This window comes from Camelus dromedarius, chromosome 3 (genome assembly GCF_036321535.1).
Source record: "Camelus dromedarius isolate mCamDro1 chromosome 3, mCamDro1.pat, whole genome shotgun sequence".
NCBI lineage: Eukaryota > Metazoa > Chordata > Mammalia > Artiodactyla > Camelidae > Camelus > Camelus dromedarius.
The window spans coordinates 77,054,056-77,070,942 of NC_087438.1; the positions used below are offsets into that span (position 1 = coordinate 77,054,056).

General features: G+C 31.9%; 1 protein-coding gene across 14 annotated transcripts in view; it reads right to left on the minus strand.

The window, feature by feature from the left end:
* APC (APC regulator of WNT signaling pathway) overlaps positions 1-16,887 on the minus strand; it is a 127,278-nt gene that overhangs the window by 49,050 nt on the left and 61,341 nt on the right. For all 14 annotated transcript variants that reach the window (XM_031448815.2, XM_064483145.1, XM_031448820.2 and 11 more), the window contains 3 exons: positions 12,201-12,309; positions 9,384-9,497; positions 969-1,052 (listed from right to left, as the gene is read on the minus strand). In XM_031448815.2, the coding sequence (XP_031304675.1) occupies positions 969-1,052; positions 9,384-9,497; positions 12,201-12,309 (307 nt within the window). The remainder of the gene's footprint in view (positions 1-968; positions 1,053-9,383; positions 9,498-12,200; positions 12,310-16,887) is intronic.

Here is a 16,887-nt window from a genome sequence, read left to right on the forward strand (position 1 = left end):
GAGTTTGTCAACTATAGCCATCCAGTAGGGTAGTCTAGCTGTGTCGTTTTATTGGGGAATCCTCCAATGTCAGTACCTCTAGGTCTTTCTTCTGGAGTTAGTCGTATTTCTTAGAGAAGTTGCTACCAGAAACTTGCCTGTATTAGGAACCTGTATGCCAGTGAGGGTTTCAGCATTCAGTAAGTAAATTTTCACTTATTTACTTAGTATGGGACCCCCCTCAACTACAATTATACTAGGATTGCCCCTAATCAAAAAGACCCTTTATTTTACCTTTTCCAGAATAAATCTCTCATCTTTTGCTGAGACTGAAAAGTAGCAGTCACTCAGCTATGCAGAGTAGAAGAGTGGTCCTGGAGGTTCCACCGGCTTCTTAACAAATTTTCAATCATCCTCTTGTTCTCCCCGACCCCATCCTCTTTCCTTTAACCCCCTTTTTAATCCTCACATCCAGAGGTACTTAGTGTAACCAATTCTGGAAACTCTCAGGACTCCACAGTATATAACAGGTTGCTTTGGGACTTCCTACTGCTGACTTAGGGGTCAACTCTCCACTATATGCTACAAGAGTGCACTTGTTTATCTGTTTTCTAGCCCAAATTTTGATGTCATCTCCCCGGTATTTGTGCTTTTCCATTTTATCCTTTTACCGTCATTTTAATGGGGTCTGTGGAGTAAGCATAGAAAATGTATACGACCAATTTTTACTATGGATTACACGTAAAGAGAAAGCTTATTTACTTGTGGATAATAGCCAAATTAAATTAGTTAGCTGATGTAAACTGATAAATGAAGTAAGATATCTATATTTATGGCTCTATAAATTTTAAATACCAAAACTTATGAAGTGTCTCAATTCTCTAGAAGAACATCTAATTTGATGATGATGCCACATTAATTACATGTATTTTCTTTTCTTAGAACAACTACCTATATTCACATCTGCAAATAAAAGACAATTTACTAACCTCTGCTTCTGTTGCTTGGGACTGTAAAAGCTGTCGTATACGAAGTATGTCCTTCTCTATTTGTTGAATTCTGGTTATTCTTCGCTAAAATAAAATAAGCAACCAAATTAAATCTATTTTTATTAAAAACATTAGTTTAAATAACAATGCTATGGTTCCCATTTAACAGCTTAGGGGTATTCCAAATCACTCTAATATAAGAATTAAATATGTATATGTAACCACACACTGTTGACCTATTGGGGTCAATTCAATTTTTTAATACATCTAACTTTTTACAATAGATCTCAAAATGTTTAGGAAAATTGTACAAATACAAGCCATATATCAAATTGTATGATGCATGTAGTGTGAAATTGGTATTTAAAAGCTATTCTCAAAAACTATTTCAACAGAGAATTACATCTGAATTTAATATTTTATATTAATCCATGTCAGTACACTACAATGGATTTATATAAATCGTGGTATACCTGAAAAGGGAAAGAGTGTCTGATTTGTTTTAATAAACTTCAGGATTTAAATAGTAGGAATAATCTTCCTCAAAGTTATTTCTATTACAAGTCATTAGTACCTTTCAGATTTAGCTTTCCCAAATACCTACTGCAGCTGGACACTGCTTTTATTCCAACACTAAGATCACAATGAGGGTAACAGCTTTCACTTTCCTCATATCCTGAGACCATCAAGTGAAGACAAAGTAAAAGCTACAGATCAAACAATGAGGAAATGAAAAAAGGTGGGAAAAGTGTTTTCAAGTATCTAACAAGCTTTAAACAAATACTGCCAATTTTGTATCGTCTTCTGCAAAAATTCTATAGTTGGAATCTTAACATTGGTATTGAAAGTTGTATTATAAGAGTAATTGTTTCAATGGGGAAATTAAGTGTTAGAAGCTGGATGGAGTTGTTTCCAAACCTTTAATGATTATGCACCCACCAATAAAAGATTTCTGACTATGTATACCCCAAGAGATAAATAATGAAAGTATTGGAACAGATAGCTCTAAGTATATATAGTTATAAAACTTATATACAAAACTTACCCTTTGACCATAACTACTTTTGCTTAAATACAATGTCCTCATGATTTTACTGCCATAGAAAAAATGATTATTGTTGCTATTATCCAATGTTACAATAAACAAACACAGAAAAGTTCAAAAAGTTGTGCTCACCAAAAAAGAATCCTTCCTCCCAACCTGCCTCCCTCTCTTCTTTCCTTCCTTTGTAATACCTACCAACTATGCTGATTCTCTACCATGATTCTGAAAATAGCAAACTTAAGGTAAATAATATTCTTTAACTATGAGATTTTACCATGTCCAATTTACATCATGAAAACATGCTAAGGAAGAAATGCCTGTACTTTTTGCAGCTTTCTAAAGATACTGCAAAGATGAGTGATCAATTCTACATCAGACAGTAAATATTTCCTGGTGTTACAGAAACAGTTAGTGGCTTTGTAATATTTTACTGTTTTCCTCTCTACACAACTAGCTTCTTTTTACCAATAAAGTCCTAAACAAAAATGTTAATATTTAGAGGATGAAAATAGGAAATAATATCTAATATTCATCTCCATGGCACTACATTTCTGTATTACTATTATGTCACTAAATCCTGAACTCAAGTCTATGCCTTGATGATTTCTGACATGACAACTTTTACGATTCTGTTTCTCAGTACGAAAAATAGAAGAAGCCAGTAGTATATATTTCCACTGTCTATATGACAATCTTGAATATTTATGAAATTACATTTAATAAAAAATGCTTAATTGTTTAGGGGTATGGAGGTGGTATGACTTCTGAAAAACTGATTTGAAAAAGTACACAGTAATATAGTTCAATATAAGTTCAGGATAACTCAACAAATTAAAAATAGAAGGTAAATTCCTTAACTTCATAAATGGTATCTACCAAAAGCCCTGACTAAACAACATACTTAATAGAGAAATTTCATAAGGATCCCTTTAAAGTCAAGACAAGAAGACCAATCAATATTTTTTATTCAAAAATGTATTAGAGTTCCTATTCAAAACATAGAGAAAAAACTGGAAAAGATAAAATTATTATTTGTAAACAATGTAACAGTTTAAATGGAAAACCCAAGAAAATTGTAAACTACTGAGACAATTTAATAAAACAGTTCAGAAAGACTGATGGACACATATAACTTAAATGAAATTTAGTAATATAAGGAAAGAAAATCCCATTCACAATAGCAATAAAAACTGTAAGATATCTAGGAATAAATCTGAAAAAAGATGTGTAAGAGTTTTATGGAGAATATTACAAATCTGTATTGAAGAACATAAAATTAGTCCTAAATGAATGGAGAGATATAAAATTAGTAACAATACTTAATATTTACTGAGTGTTTACTATGTGCTGGATTCTAAGTATTTTACATGTATTAACTCATTTTATCCTCACATTTTACAGGGTATCATTATCTGTATCTTACCAGTGAGAAAACTGAGGCAGATAGTTTACCCAAGGTCACAGTGCTGATAAGTGGCAGGTCAGGAATTAGAACCCAGGAGGTCTGGCTCCAGAGTCCATCCTTTCAACCAAGAACCAATCTTCACATTGTAAAGATACAAATTCTCCTCAAATTAATTAATAAATTCAAAGTAATTCTAATCAAAAGCCCACCAGGCTTTTCTTTGAATTAGATACTAAATTTCAAATGAGTAATGAAATGGAATATAAACACATTTTACAAACAAAAATAAGGATTCACCCTACTAGGTACCAAGATTTATAAAACTATAGCAAATAAAACAAATGTGGTATCAGCGCAGGTATAGAGAAACTAAAATGGAACAGAGTCCACAAATATCCAGCAAATACAAACTTGTCATATGACAGAGACAGCATTACTAATCCATGGGAAAACGGAGGAATAGCCAATAAATGATAAAGGGAAATTTAGTTAACAACATATATATGCATCTATCTGGGTATATGTTCACGTGTGTGTGTGTATATGTAATTATATATATATAAATAATATTATACAATTATTTAATAATATTTTATTACAAATATGTCAAATAATTATATACAGATATAAAAAGTATATGTATGTATAATTAGATCTCTAACTCCAAAACCTATATAATAGCAAATCTGAAATGAATTAGACTATAATTGTAAAAATAAAACATTAAACTATTAGCAATATTAGGAGGGTATCTTTGAGGTTAGAAAAAAATATATAAGTAAGTCAAAGAAAGCACAAATATGGCAATACAATTAATTTAGCTTTATAACAAAAACTAATTTTTGTTATCATGAGGCTAAAGGACATAACAGATTTGGGAGGGAGGGGTTGTGATAGACATCATCTATAACAGAGCGGTAGCAACAGGATATTAAAATATCTCTCAAATATATAAGAATGAGACATTTAATATAATAGAAAATGGGCAAAGGATATGAAAAAATAACAAAAAGAAAATCCAAGAGTCTAATAAATGAAAAGATAGTCAACTTTAGTAATATTCATGTAAGTATGAACTAAATGACAAGATAATATTTCATTTGACACTGATTGTTAATTATAAAGTATGACTCACAACTGCTGAAAAAGACATGCAAAAGAAACAGGAAATCTCACATACTACTAGGAAAAAGGTAAATCAATGAAATCATTTTGAGTGCAATCTGGCAAACACCATTCAAAACACTCATACCTTAAGGCCAGCAATTATGCTTTTAGGTACATACCCCAGAGCAGAGGTCAGCAAATTAGCGCCTGCTAGCCATCTGTTTTTATGAATTAAGTTTTACTGGAACACAGTCCTGCCCATTTGCTTACATACTGTTGTCTTCGGTTGCTTTCTTGCTACAAAGGCAGAGCTGAGTAGTTGCAATAGAGGCCATATGGCCCACAAAGTCTGAAGTATTTACTATATGGCTCTTTAAGAAAAAGATTCCCGACTCGACCTAGAGAAAGTGTTGCGCATGTCTACATGATATGAATAAGTGTGTTTATCAAAGTTGTTCTAACAATGAAAAATTATAAATAACCTAAATGTCTGTCAACCAGGAAACAGGAAAACTACACTGAACTATAATATCCATTTAAGTATAAAAAAATTACAGCAATAGAGTATAAGTAACCTTACCCTACCAATCTCCACTCCCCAGAACAGGCTCTATGAACAACCTGATGTCCATTTTTCCAACCTTTGCTTACAGGCATAGAGGGGAGTAGGGACTACCATACTGGGTACCCAAACATACATTGAACAAATTAAGGAGAAAATAAATAAATAACCAAACTGTTAACAGAGATAAGTAGAGACTAACTCAACACAGGCATGGGGAAGAGTGGATTTTGTTTATAGAGTTTCCTGAAATTGTTCACCAGCCATTTGTATGTTTTACTAATCAGTTGCGTTTTCTCTTCAATAAGTTGAATGATTACATCCTCTGTCCATTAAAAAAATTGTCTTTTTCTTATTAGTTTGTAGGAATTCTTATATCATAGGGATATTAACCTTTTCCCCTTTATGTGTTTCAAATATTTTCCCTTAGTTTATCTGCTGCAGGATCAATGTTTTAAAATTTTATGAAATAAATTGTTTCCCTCCCCCCCTCCTTTATTGCTTTTGAGCTTCCATTCTTATTCAAGATCTCTATTGTCCTCTATCTTCTTCTATTAATTTTATGTTTGTCTTTCACATTCAGATTAATCTACCTATAATTATTCTTGTACAAGATGTGAGGTAGGGATCTAATTTAATTTCTCCCCAACAGGTTCATAGTTATATCTATACATTTATTGAATTATTTATCATTTCATCCCAAACTTATAATATAGTTTTTATCATTAAAATATTTTATGTATTCTTATATCTTTTTCTAGTTGCTATTCTGTTTTATTTGCCTATGTCTATTCCTGTGCTATCACACTATAATTACTGTAACACTTTTACAATAAATTTCAACAATTGGTAAGGTAAATCCCTACTCGTTATAATTTCTTTCTTAAATATTTTTAGAAATTCTTACTTTACAAATGTTAGAATCATTTTTCCAGGCTCCAAAAAAGTTTTAAGATTATGTTTGAAACTGTATTTTATTTATATACTAGTTTTTACAAGAAAGGCATTTTTAGGATTTAAAGTCTTCTCACTTAGGCTTCTCTGTTTTTAAAGTCACATTTTGTGCCCTTTAGCAATTTTATATTTTTCTTTATGTGGGTCTATTCCAGGTACTTTAAAAGTTTCCTGTTACTGTGACAGGTCCTTCTACCCCATTTCCATTTTTAACTGGTTCCTATTGCTACTAGAGAAAAGCTACCAACTTTTGTAATGTACCTTAACTCCAGCCACCTTACTCAATGCTCTCATCATTTGAAATATTCTTTTGGTTTATTCTCTAGGATTTTTCTAGGCGAATAACCATATAATTTACAAATGACAATTATTTGCTTTCCTCCTTTTTAGTTGGAAAGGAAGTGTAGTATTTATACAACTTGTTTTCTTTTTAATGGAGCCTCCAAACAAAGTTAAACAATAGTGATAACAGCAAGTACCAAACTATGTGACTGCAATACTAATATTATTACTATTTTCTCTATTTTCTCAAATTACTATAAAATTGGCTTCTGGTTTCTGATAAGTAATTATTTACAAAAAAAAAAGTTCACTCTATTCTTATTTTATTTAGACTTTTTATCCATCCTGTCTCCTTCCAAATGAGATCTCACATCTTTTTCTCATGGACTCAGGTCCTCCTGACATCTACTTTCAGGCCTAAAAGCTGGCCATTCTAGTTTTACTTTTAAATGTGGAGTCACTAAAGCTGAGAGTCAGGAGGGAAAGAAGCACCCGGACAATGTATTTCTATTACTCCCACTACCTTATTATTTGTAATATCTGCATATTACTGATTTAATAATTTATTAAATAATGCCCCAAATGATGGACATTGAAGTTGTCTCTCTTTGTTAATGTCTTACAAATAATGTTGCAATATACACCATAAAATTTATACCTATACTCTTGTTGCTTTAGTGTTTCTGGAAGACATGTTCTGAGAGTCCTACAGAATTACCAGGTCAGAGGGTACAAGTATTTTCATTTTAACAGGTAGCACTACGTTGTCCTTCACGAATGTATCAGTTTATTCTTACAACAGATACACAATGTTTCTCACTCTCACCAATACTGCATGTCATTAAACTTGAAAGTTTTGCCAGTCTGATAGGCAAAAACCCAACCAACCAAACCAAAAAAATCCACCACGACCAACAAAAAACATTATTTTATGTTACATTTCTCTGGTGACTAGTGATGTTTAAGCATCTTTTCACAACTGTTTATTAACCACTTGCACTTTTGTGATTGGACTACTCATGTTTTCTGACTATTTCACTATTTGGTTGTCTTGTTTGCAATTGATTTGTAGGTGCTTCCTGTATATTAGGAATATTTAACCCCTCATATATACTATAAACATTTCCATTATTTCCCTTCTTAACTCTGTCTACAATATTTCTTTAACCTTAAACTTTATATGACTATTTCTAGAATAAATGAATGCTTGCTGTATTTGTAAAACTATGGGATAAAATTTCCTTAGAATATTAACTAACAAAATGAAGAACACTGTATTCTAGAATAAAATTACAATGACTGTATCTGTACACGGCTGAACAAAATGGCTAAGAAAGAACTCAAATTGATTTCTTTTCTAGAGTATAGATTAAACCATCTGGAATACACTTATTTGTATTTCTATAACAAGGAATTTTTACATCTACCATTTCATTTTGTTCCTTAAATATCTCTAAAAATACATTAACAAATAGAGAAAAACTAACTTCTGTATATAGTGTTCCATATATTCACATTCTAAAAATGCAAATTCATATAAACTAAAGTAAAATTTCTCATAATTTTTCAGTAAACAAAAAAACCTGCCTGATGTTTTAAAATAATTCCATGAAAATAGCATATGCTACAAATACTGAATTTGTATTAATTTTATTATACAGTTTAAAATACATTTGGAAATTCTTTATATATTCTTAATTTTAATTCTATGTTATATAGTGATAAACACTTTCTCCCTATTTGTAACATATCTTTACTTTCTTTAAGATACCTAATGAAGATAAATTCTTAATTTTAACATAGCAAAATGTACTAATTCTTACTTTTATAATTAAGTTTTATGTCTTAAGAAATCCTTTCTTATTCCAATATTAGAAAGATATTCATGTATATTTTCTACTACACAGTTTATTTTTTAAAGTTTTATTTTTGAAATTTAAGACATTAATCTGAATGGGATGGGGGTGAGAGGAGATTAAGAAAAAGGAATGTTATGTATTTATATATATAGTTAACCTTTGAACAATACAGATTTGAACTGTGTGGGTCCACTTATATATGGGTATTTTTCAATAATAAATACTAGTACTACATGGTCTGTGGTTGGTTTAATCTGTGAATGTGGAGAGCCAACTTTCAATTATATGTGGATTAACCTCTGCATTGTTCAAGGGTCAATTGTACATATTATAATACAACTAACTAATATGTGGATATATTAGTTGAGCCTCTAGCCTCACTGTGAAACTGACAGGTACGGACTATGAAATGTCCATGGTACTTGTGTTTAAGTACTTCTTTAGTCTACTGCTATAACTCCAGCATAAAAAGAATACAGATTATATTTAGGAAGCTACTACATAAAAGATAAAGACTAAACTTTGGGGAATGTAAAATGTCTTGTATTAGTGACTTTAAAACTATGAAATAAACTTTGCAGAACACAAAAATATATTTATACCACATATACAAATATAAGTCCTCCTTTACATCAGCTATTTACTTAAAAAAAATCTTTCAAATAATGTTCTTTTTCCAATTTGTCCCCAAAGCTGCTGTTGTTTTTTTAATATTCTTTCTTGACATAGTTGAGGGTAGAAATATGGGAAATGTGTTCCCTACTCATTTCATCTTCCGAATGCTTTCCTTCTGTTTTTTTTCCTACTTTCCTGGAATGAGAGCTTTCTTTTTTATATTACAACTTGAATAGCATGGAAGTATTCTGAATGTCATTATATGTACTCAGAAGTCTCCAAGAATAAATGAAGCTAGCAATCAGCTACTAGACCAGCATCTAATTCTTTTCCCCCCTTACAATTCCAAGGCACAGCAGAACAGTATCAGGGAAATGAAATATGAAGGCAGAATTATGTGAACACTGGTTATGTTGCCCATAAGTCAAGGTAAATTATTCTTATTTTGAGTTAGTGCCAAGTAAAGACAGACTTTAAAACATCTTTAATAATAAAATTTAATCAGTGTTAACAGAATTATAATTCATTACATTCTTCATAGATCTCTAGCTAGTGCTGCTTCATAGTTTAATAATAAATAAGTTACCTGGGCTCGTTTTTCCATATCCTGGCAAGTACCTAATTGTTCTTCCATTGCAACTCTGATTTGCCTTGCTTCATATTCCAATTGCCTTCTGGTCATATCCGTTTGTAAGGAAAACTAAAACCACAAATAAAATTAAAATGTTAATATCTCGTGTGTTTATCAGTAAAAACCAAAAGGCATATAAGTACCAATAAAGAAAATAATTAAGTAAATATATAAATTGTTGTGCATAAGAAAATTATTTTCTACTCCAAAGAGTCCTAAAACTTGATTATCAGTGCTAGGCCCAGTCTGGATCCCTGATGTGAAATGCAGAGCTGAGATACTTTTATTGCCCCATAGTCACAAAGGGCTTTAATTAAATTGTACTATTTCATTTAAAATATATAATTGGTTCAGTTAGGATAAGCCTATCTTCAGTTACCTATGATCCTTCTGCTCTGAAGAGGTACTACAAGGTACTACAAGGTCCTACTTTGAATCATTAAAAACTAGCATATTAGTGTAGACCACAAAGAAAAATCAAGAATCAGGTCCATCATCCTTAAGTTTATACCTCAGTTTAAGGTAAGGATTGTTTCATATATGCAGACTAAACAGAGAGAACTTTCTCATTTGTGACATGGAGAAAATGGGAAAAGGAAAAGCTTTTAAATAACATAATCATAAATTACAATACTAACTTTTTGGTAAAATTCAAATGTGAACCAAAGTTAAAACAACAAAAAAAGTACTTCTTCACAAAGTGGGTGTTAATTCATTCAAAATTTTATTAGCCCTCTAATTAAAACTGAAATTACTGTGGTAACTGCTAGGCATAAAAAAGGATGAAAAGGACAAGGTAAAGAAACTTAAAAAGACATGCTCCAACAAGTAATAAAGGCTAAAATACAATTAGACAATGATAGGTAACAGTTATAATGGGCCGTAAAGGGAATAATGAAGTGCTGCCGAATTTTCACACTCTCTATGCCCAGTGGGAAGCTGCATGCACATGTATAGCATTCTGTAGGTCCAAGGATTCTAAACTGTGTTGTTAGTTAAGTTAGAGGAGCTCTCACCTTTTCCCCTGCAAATACAGATGGCATTCACATGCAGAATGTATTCCTATAAGCATACCCAAATTACGGGTTGCAACCTAGATGAAATTAGTCTGCATGTTATTTCTAATTCCCAATGAGCTAGTTTAACTCCACTTATTTGTCCTCTTCTTCCCAAAACCTTTGGCAAAAAAAAGTGCTACACGACATAGTACATTACAGTAACTTGGTTTAGATCTGATGTTTTATTTATTTATTTTTTAATTTTTGTCTTTTATTTTTTATTGAGGTATAGTCAGTTTACAATGTTGTGTCAATTTCTAGTGCACAGCACAATACTTCAGTCACACATGAACATGCATATATTCATTTTCACTGTAAGCTACTACAAGACATTGAATATATTTCCCTGTGCTATACAGTATAAACTTGTTTAGATCTGATGTTTTAAACAATGCCTAATATCCTGATAAGTACTTCTATATGGAAGTGTTCTTAACTTGGCTTCTCAACATAAAAGCAAAGTTTTGTGAAATTAAAAAATATTTATGAAATATAAGCAATTCACATTGGCTGCCAATGGTCCATAATGTCTTGCATATCCTATTAAATAAATGTGATTGGCTATTTAATAAATTAATATGGGAATGATTTTTGTTTCAGATATTAACCAATCTCTCGAGTTGTCACATACATGACTGCATGCAGACAGTTGGACCCTAAATTTTGTATACTCCAATTACCAAAGTGAATGGTAAGGGAAACTATGCTTTGATATTTTCTTAAGTAAAAATCCCAGCAAATGCTCCTGAGTTCCTAATCCTCATGTGCTAACAATCTCGGTGAACTCTTCTTTCACTAGCGATGTCTCCTTAATGCCCCAAAAGATATTAAGGACATCATCAGGAGGGGGATTTTTTTGCCTCTCAAAATCCCGGATTTTGAGCTTCTAGTTCTACCTCTCGCCAGACTGCCCACACAAGAAAGTGGCTAACTATGTGTTTTGGAAAAGGTGTTCCTTCTTTGTAGTTTTGCATTTTGCTTATTATGTTCTCTCAAAAATGCTATTAGAAAATGAAAAATCTAAGCTAAGAGTGAAAGATAACATTTTAATTAGTCTATTTTTCTCTGTTTAAAAATCATTAAAAAATTTATGGACAACAGTAAAAATATAGTCTTGTTTAAAATTATTAATGTACTTCAAAAATGTTCTTATGTGTGCCATCCCATGTATAAAATAGGTGACATGGAGAGACTGGGTGGGGAGGGAGAGGCTGACAGGATTAAATTATTTTTTTACATAGTTCTACTTGCAAAACAAATTTTAGTTTTTGCAAAAAGCCCTAAGATTCATGCCAAAAGCTACTGTCATTTATAATAACTGAAACAGAACTCAAATTATCTCAAAGATAAAACTTATTGTAAAAACTATCTGGCATAAGTCCTATAATATGGTTCAAAAAACAGAGATGGTAATTAGCATCTGAACAGAGTATGTTTGATAATTCAATACACAGAATAAAAAATCAGTTGCCTAGCTGAATCCTGAGTCCTTTAGTAATCAAACTTAAGAGATTTTCTTAAGAAGGTATTTAAAATAAATATGCTTGGGCATAATGAAGTTTCACCATCTTTATAAACAAAATTTATTAATTATTATATATTTAGGTTTAAAGTTGGATTAAACATATTACAGTTTACAAATAACTGTAAATGTAGGTATAAATTTATATATACTTTTAGATATAAAAGTAAGTCATATTACCAATTTACTTACATTTTCAGTTAAAGGAAGACTATCTATTCTTTTAGTGAGATTCTGCAGTTGAGCGTAATACCAGTCTTTTTCCTTTTCTTCTTTGTCAAGGTCAGCAAGAAGTAATGATCTGTTTTAAAAAAAAAGATAAATTCATACAATGATAATATAGAGCACATAACAGTAATTCTTTGGGGCAAGGGGAAGAGTGGTAATTTGGTTTACTTATTTCTTTATTTTTAGAGGAGGTACTGGGGATTGAGCCCAGGACCTTGTGCATGCTAAGCATGTGCTCTACCACTGAACTATACCCTCCCCCCTAATAATAGCAATTCTTATCAGCTGTAATTGTAATGTTCTCTATGTAACTATTTATAATGAACAAATGAACATTTTATTAATTTTGGATTTTTAAAGGTGGGACTTGGAATATTATAATCATTCAAATTTGAGTAATAAAAAGTTTTAATCTTTTTCACTTAAATAAGATGGTAACTGTTCTTACTAGAATGTTTACATCTCAACTGAAAGCTTTCTTCACATTTATAGCCTAAGAATTTGATGATGGTTTAGATTAAGAAGTACAGATATTAAAAACCCCAAATTAATACAAGAATAAAAAGTTTAATAAAGAAGTAAAGAAAAGCAGTAATTATACAAAAAAAAAAAACAAAACCCCAAAAAAACCACCAAACCTAGAGTATAGGGAACTACTGCATTGGACACAGATGTAGCTTTCAGCTTCTCAGCAGCCAAAATAATAATTATATTGTCACTGTGTAATAAGAAGTTATTCTGCGGAAGAGAAATATTTTCTTAATTTGGAATCTGAAGACAAATTTGTTACATAATTTCTGACAACCCAATTGATGATGTCCTCAATAACAATCTATATCAAGATGCTCTATATCCGATCATTATAAATGCAAAATGAGAATGTTAACAGGAAAAAATCAGTAGGTACAAGAAGTATGTGATCTACCTCCTTTCGTGTGGTTCTTTCCCAAAGTGACCACTACTATTCTCTTGTGTATATTTCCAGAGATATTCTATAAAAATGAATGGATGTATGTGTATATTTACATTGAAATTTTTAAACATAAACAGTAGCATATTATTATGTATTCTGTCATGTAACTTTTTTTTTCCACTTAAAAATCTATCTGGGAGATCATTCTGTTATCAGAACATAAAAAGGTCCTATAGTATTTCTTGCCAGCTATGTAGATACTCATGAATCCACAAAGGGATAAACTATAACTGGTTCTGTGTTAGAGGGCATTTGGGGTCTTTCTAATCTTTTGCTATTATAAACAATGCTGCACTGAACAGCCTTATAATAACTTCATTTCACACATGTGCAAGCATGTATAAAGATCAATGCCTAGGATATGTGAATTTTTAACTTACTGCCCTTATTAGGTATTACACCAATTTATGCTCCTGTCACTTTCACCAGTGTAAATGTTTTATAAAACTTAAAAAATTTTTTTACATATCTAGGGTTTAAGAAAACCAGTATATCACTGTAGTTTTAATTTGATTTCTTTTAGTAAAAGTGAAATTAAGCATTTTTTCAAGTTTAAAATCCATTTGTATTTCCCTTTCTGTGACTTTTTCTTACTTATAGGAACTCATATATTAAGAATGATAGCTCTTTGTCAGTTATAAATATATTTTCTCAGTTTATCACTTGTCTTTAAGCTTTGTTAATAATGATTTTGCTGTGTAGAAAATTTTGATTTTCCTGTAGTCAGATCTCAGGATATTTTTTATTATGGCTTCTGGGGTTTGCTCTTACACAGAGAGTTGTTCCCCACTCTGATATTATTGCTTTAAAATTCTATTTGATTGTGTTTTCTTGGAGAATATGTATGCATGTGAGTATGTGGAAGGTTCTAATCTTGCTAAAATTCCCTTTCCTTTACTGAGAAGCATTAAAAAAAATTAGAAATAAGCCTTCACTTTTGATGTGGCAACCTCAGTAGTGAGGGAATTCATGGGGAGGAAGCAAGCCCCTGCTTATGATATGAAAAGCTGAGTGTAGACCAATGAGAAACAGCCCCCTCCCTCCCATTTTTGACAAAAGAAGCAAGAGAAAGCAATAGAGAAAGCCTGAACCTCTTTCACAAGCTGGATACCACAATTTGCATAAGAATGAGATGTGATTTTATTCTTCAGTGTTCTCTGGTGAGGACCTGCAGGACCTACCAGGACTAAGGTGGGGAAATGAGGCACAGATGCTACTTCCTCTGATTACTCTCCAATAAACAGGCTTATTTAAATAAGATCTGGGTACTAGAAGTACTTAAATTGATAGGCTAATGTTAGTAATGGTGGTGGAATGAGGAAAAGGTTAGGGAGAATAAGGGTAGGTTGTTACTATCAAGCTTAAAATAGAACTGCGGCAAAATGCTCTGGAAGCCAAGGTTATTGTGCCTTGAACCAAAATGGTAACAAATGGTTAAATGATACGAGTTCATCTTGTAACTCCCACAACAGTGCTTAAGACTCAAAACTGAAACAAGATCTAGACCCAGAAGCTCGTGGGTCTTTATGGTTTAGTGTACTAAAGGCTTATTTAGTGACTGTCAACAGTCTTCCTTAAAATGTAATCATCATGTCTTCTTAGTCCTCTAGCTAACTCAAGGTCATCTAGAAGAGCATGGCACACATATATTAGGTGTTTAACAAATATATGTTAACTGTTTTAATGGCTAACATGACAATAGCTAACATTTATTGAATGTACAAGACGTAGTGCCTAGTACTTATAAAAAAACCTAACTTTATCCTCATAACATCTTTTAAGGCAGTTATTCTTATGCTCATTCTACATTCTGGAAAATAGGTTCAAAAAGGTTATGGACCTGGGTGTGAGTCCTGGCTTGACTACTTTCTAACATTTATCTCACTTATCTTGGGCAATACAGAAAACAAGAAAAAAAAGAGACAAAGAGAGAGTTAATCTATGACTTAAAGAGACGTCTAGAAAGAAATAGACAGAGGGGGAAAATCATCGAGAAATAACAGAATTTTCAAAAGCTAAAGAAAATTAAATTCCAGATCAAAAGGGCACAGTAAATATCCAGCATGGTAAATTAAGAAAACATGTATACTGTATACCAAGGCATTCTAACAGCTTCAAAAGAAGAAAAATGGTTTCCTACAAAGGAATGTGAATCAGACTGGTATCAAATTTCTTATCAGTGACACTGATTATGAAGAAGGAAAATGAGTTTGAGCCTACTCCTAGCCAAACTAACAATCAAGTGTGAGAACAAAATAAACATTTTGTCACAAATCTTTAGCAAGGACTAAATTTACCTCCATCTGAACCAAGAGGACACAAGATAGACCAGAACTACACACACACACACACACATACACACACACACACACACTTTCTCTTTCTCTCTCTCTCTCTCCTTCCTCTCTCTCTGCTAATAAAATCAGGACTTCACCTACATGAAGCAAATTAAGTTCCTAGGAAAGTCAGTATGCTCACATGTCCTTTACCTCTTCACAGAGCTCAAAGGGGACAAAGAGAAGGAAGACTGTAGACCCTGGCTAGCGTCTTATTTTTGAGGACAGTGTTTCCTATACTGTCAGACAGAAATAGTCCTGGTTCAAGGTAAGAAACAGAAAGTCATGTAAACTCAAGAGTTTAACACTTAAGAAAGCTTAACACTACTTCTGGTCCAGATGATTATCCCTATTTTTATAGATAGACACACCTACAACCAGAGAGAAAGTAGTAAAAGGTCTTCTGCCTCTCAGTGAGATATGTGAGGCATTTTCCACACATTAATATTCAATTTCCCTAACTCCACAGGGTAGAACCATACTTCTGTTTTATAGAAGGGAATAACACAAAAACTTAATGACTTGACCAAGGCCTCAGAGCTAACAAGTAACATTTACACATTTGAACATTTCTTGAAAGTCTAACAGAACTTTTAAGAATATAAAGATAATAAGGTAACAATCACGCATAAAGGAATTTATAATCATTTAGGAGGTAAAAAAACACCTGACCAAGTTCTTGATAATGATATAGATTCTGCTATTTGTAGTGGGATGATTTTAACTTTAAGAAGAAAAGAATTCATACATCAGCTGTGAGAAACCAGAACTCATTCTATACGTCAAACAATGTTTTGTACACAATGAAACTGATAAACTAAAAAATGATTCATTTGTGGGCACCTGTAATAGGCCTTTCATAATGGAAGCAGTCACCTTATACAGGATCTAGTAGTTATTTCATTTCAAAAGATTCATCTCTGATTAGAAATTCAATTAAAAATCAGTTACATACTTTAACCAGATATAACTATTGTGATCATGTGTATTACTCAATGTACAGAGGATCTGAAGTAGCCAAGTGACAAAGGAGAAGTTTAGAATCCCAAGAAAACTGCCTCCTCTATATTTTTAGATTTAACCTAAGCACAATCAGTAATATACTATTAAAAAATTTTTTTTTCTATTTTTTGGGAGGGAGGTAATTAGGTTATTTATTTATTTGTTTGTTTATTTATATATATGGAGGTACTAGGGATTGAATCCAGGACCTCATGCATGCTAAGGATGTCCTCTGTCACTGAGCTATATCCTCCCCCAGTAACATACTTTTTTGAATTAATAAATACAACATGCTAAGTGTTAAGTCCACCATACATAACTTCGTAATTCCCATCTTATA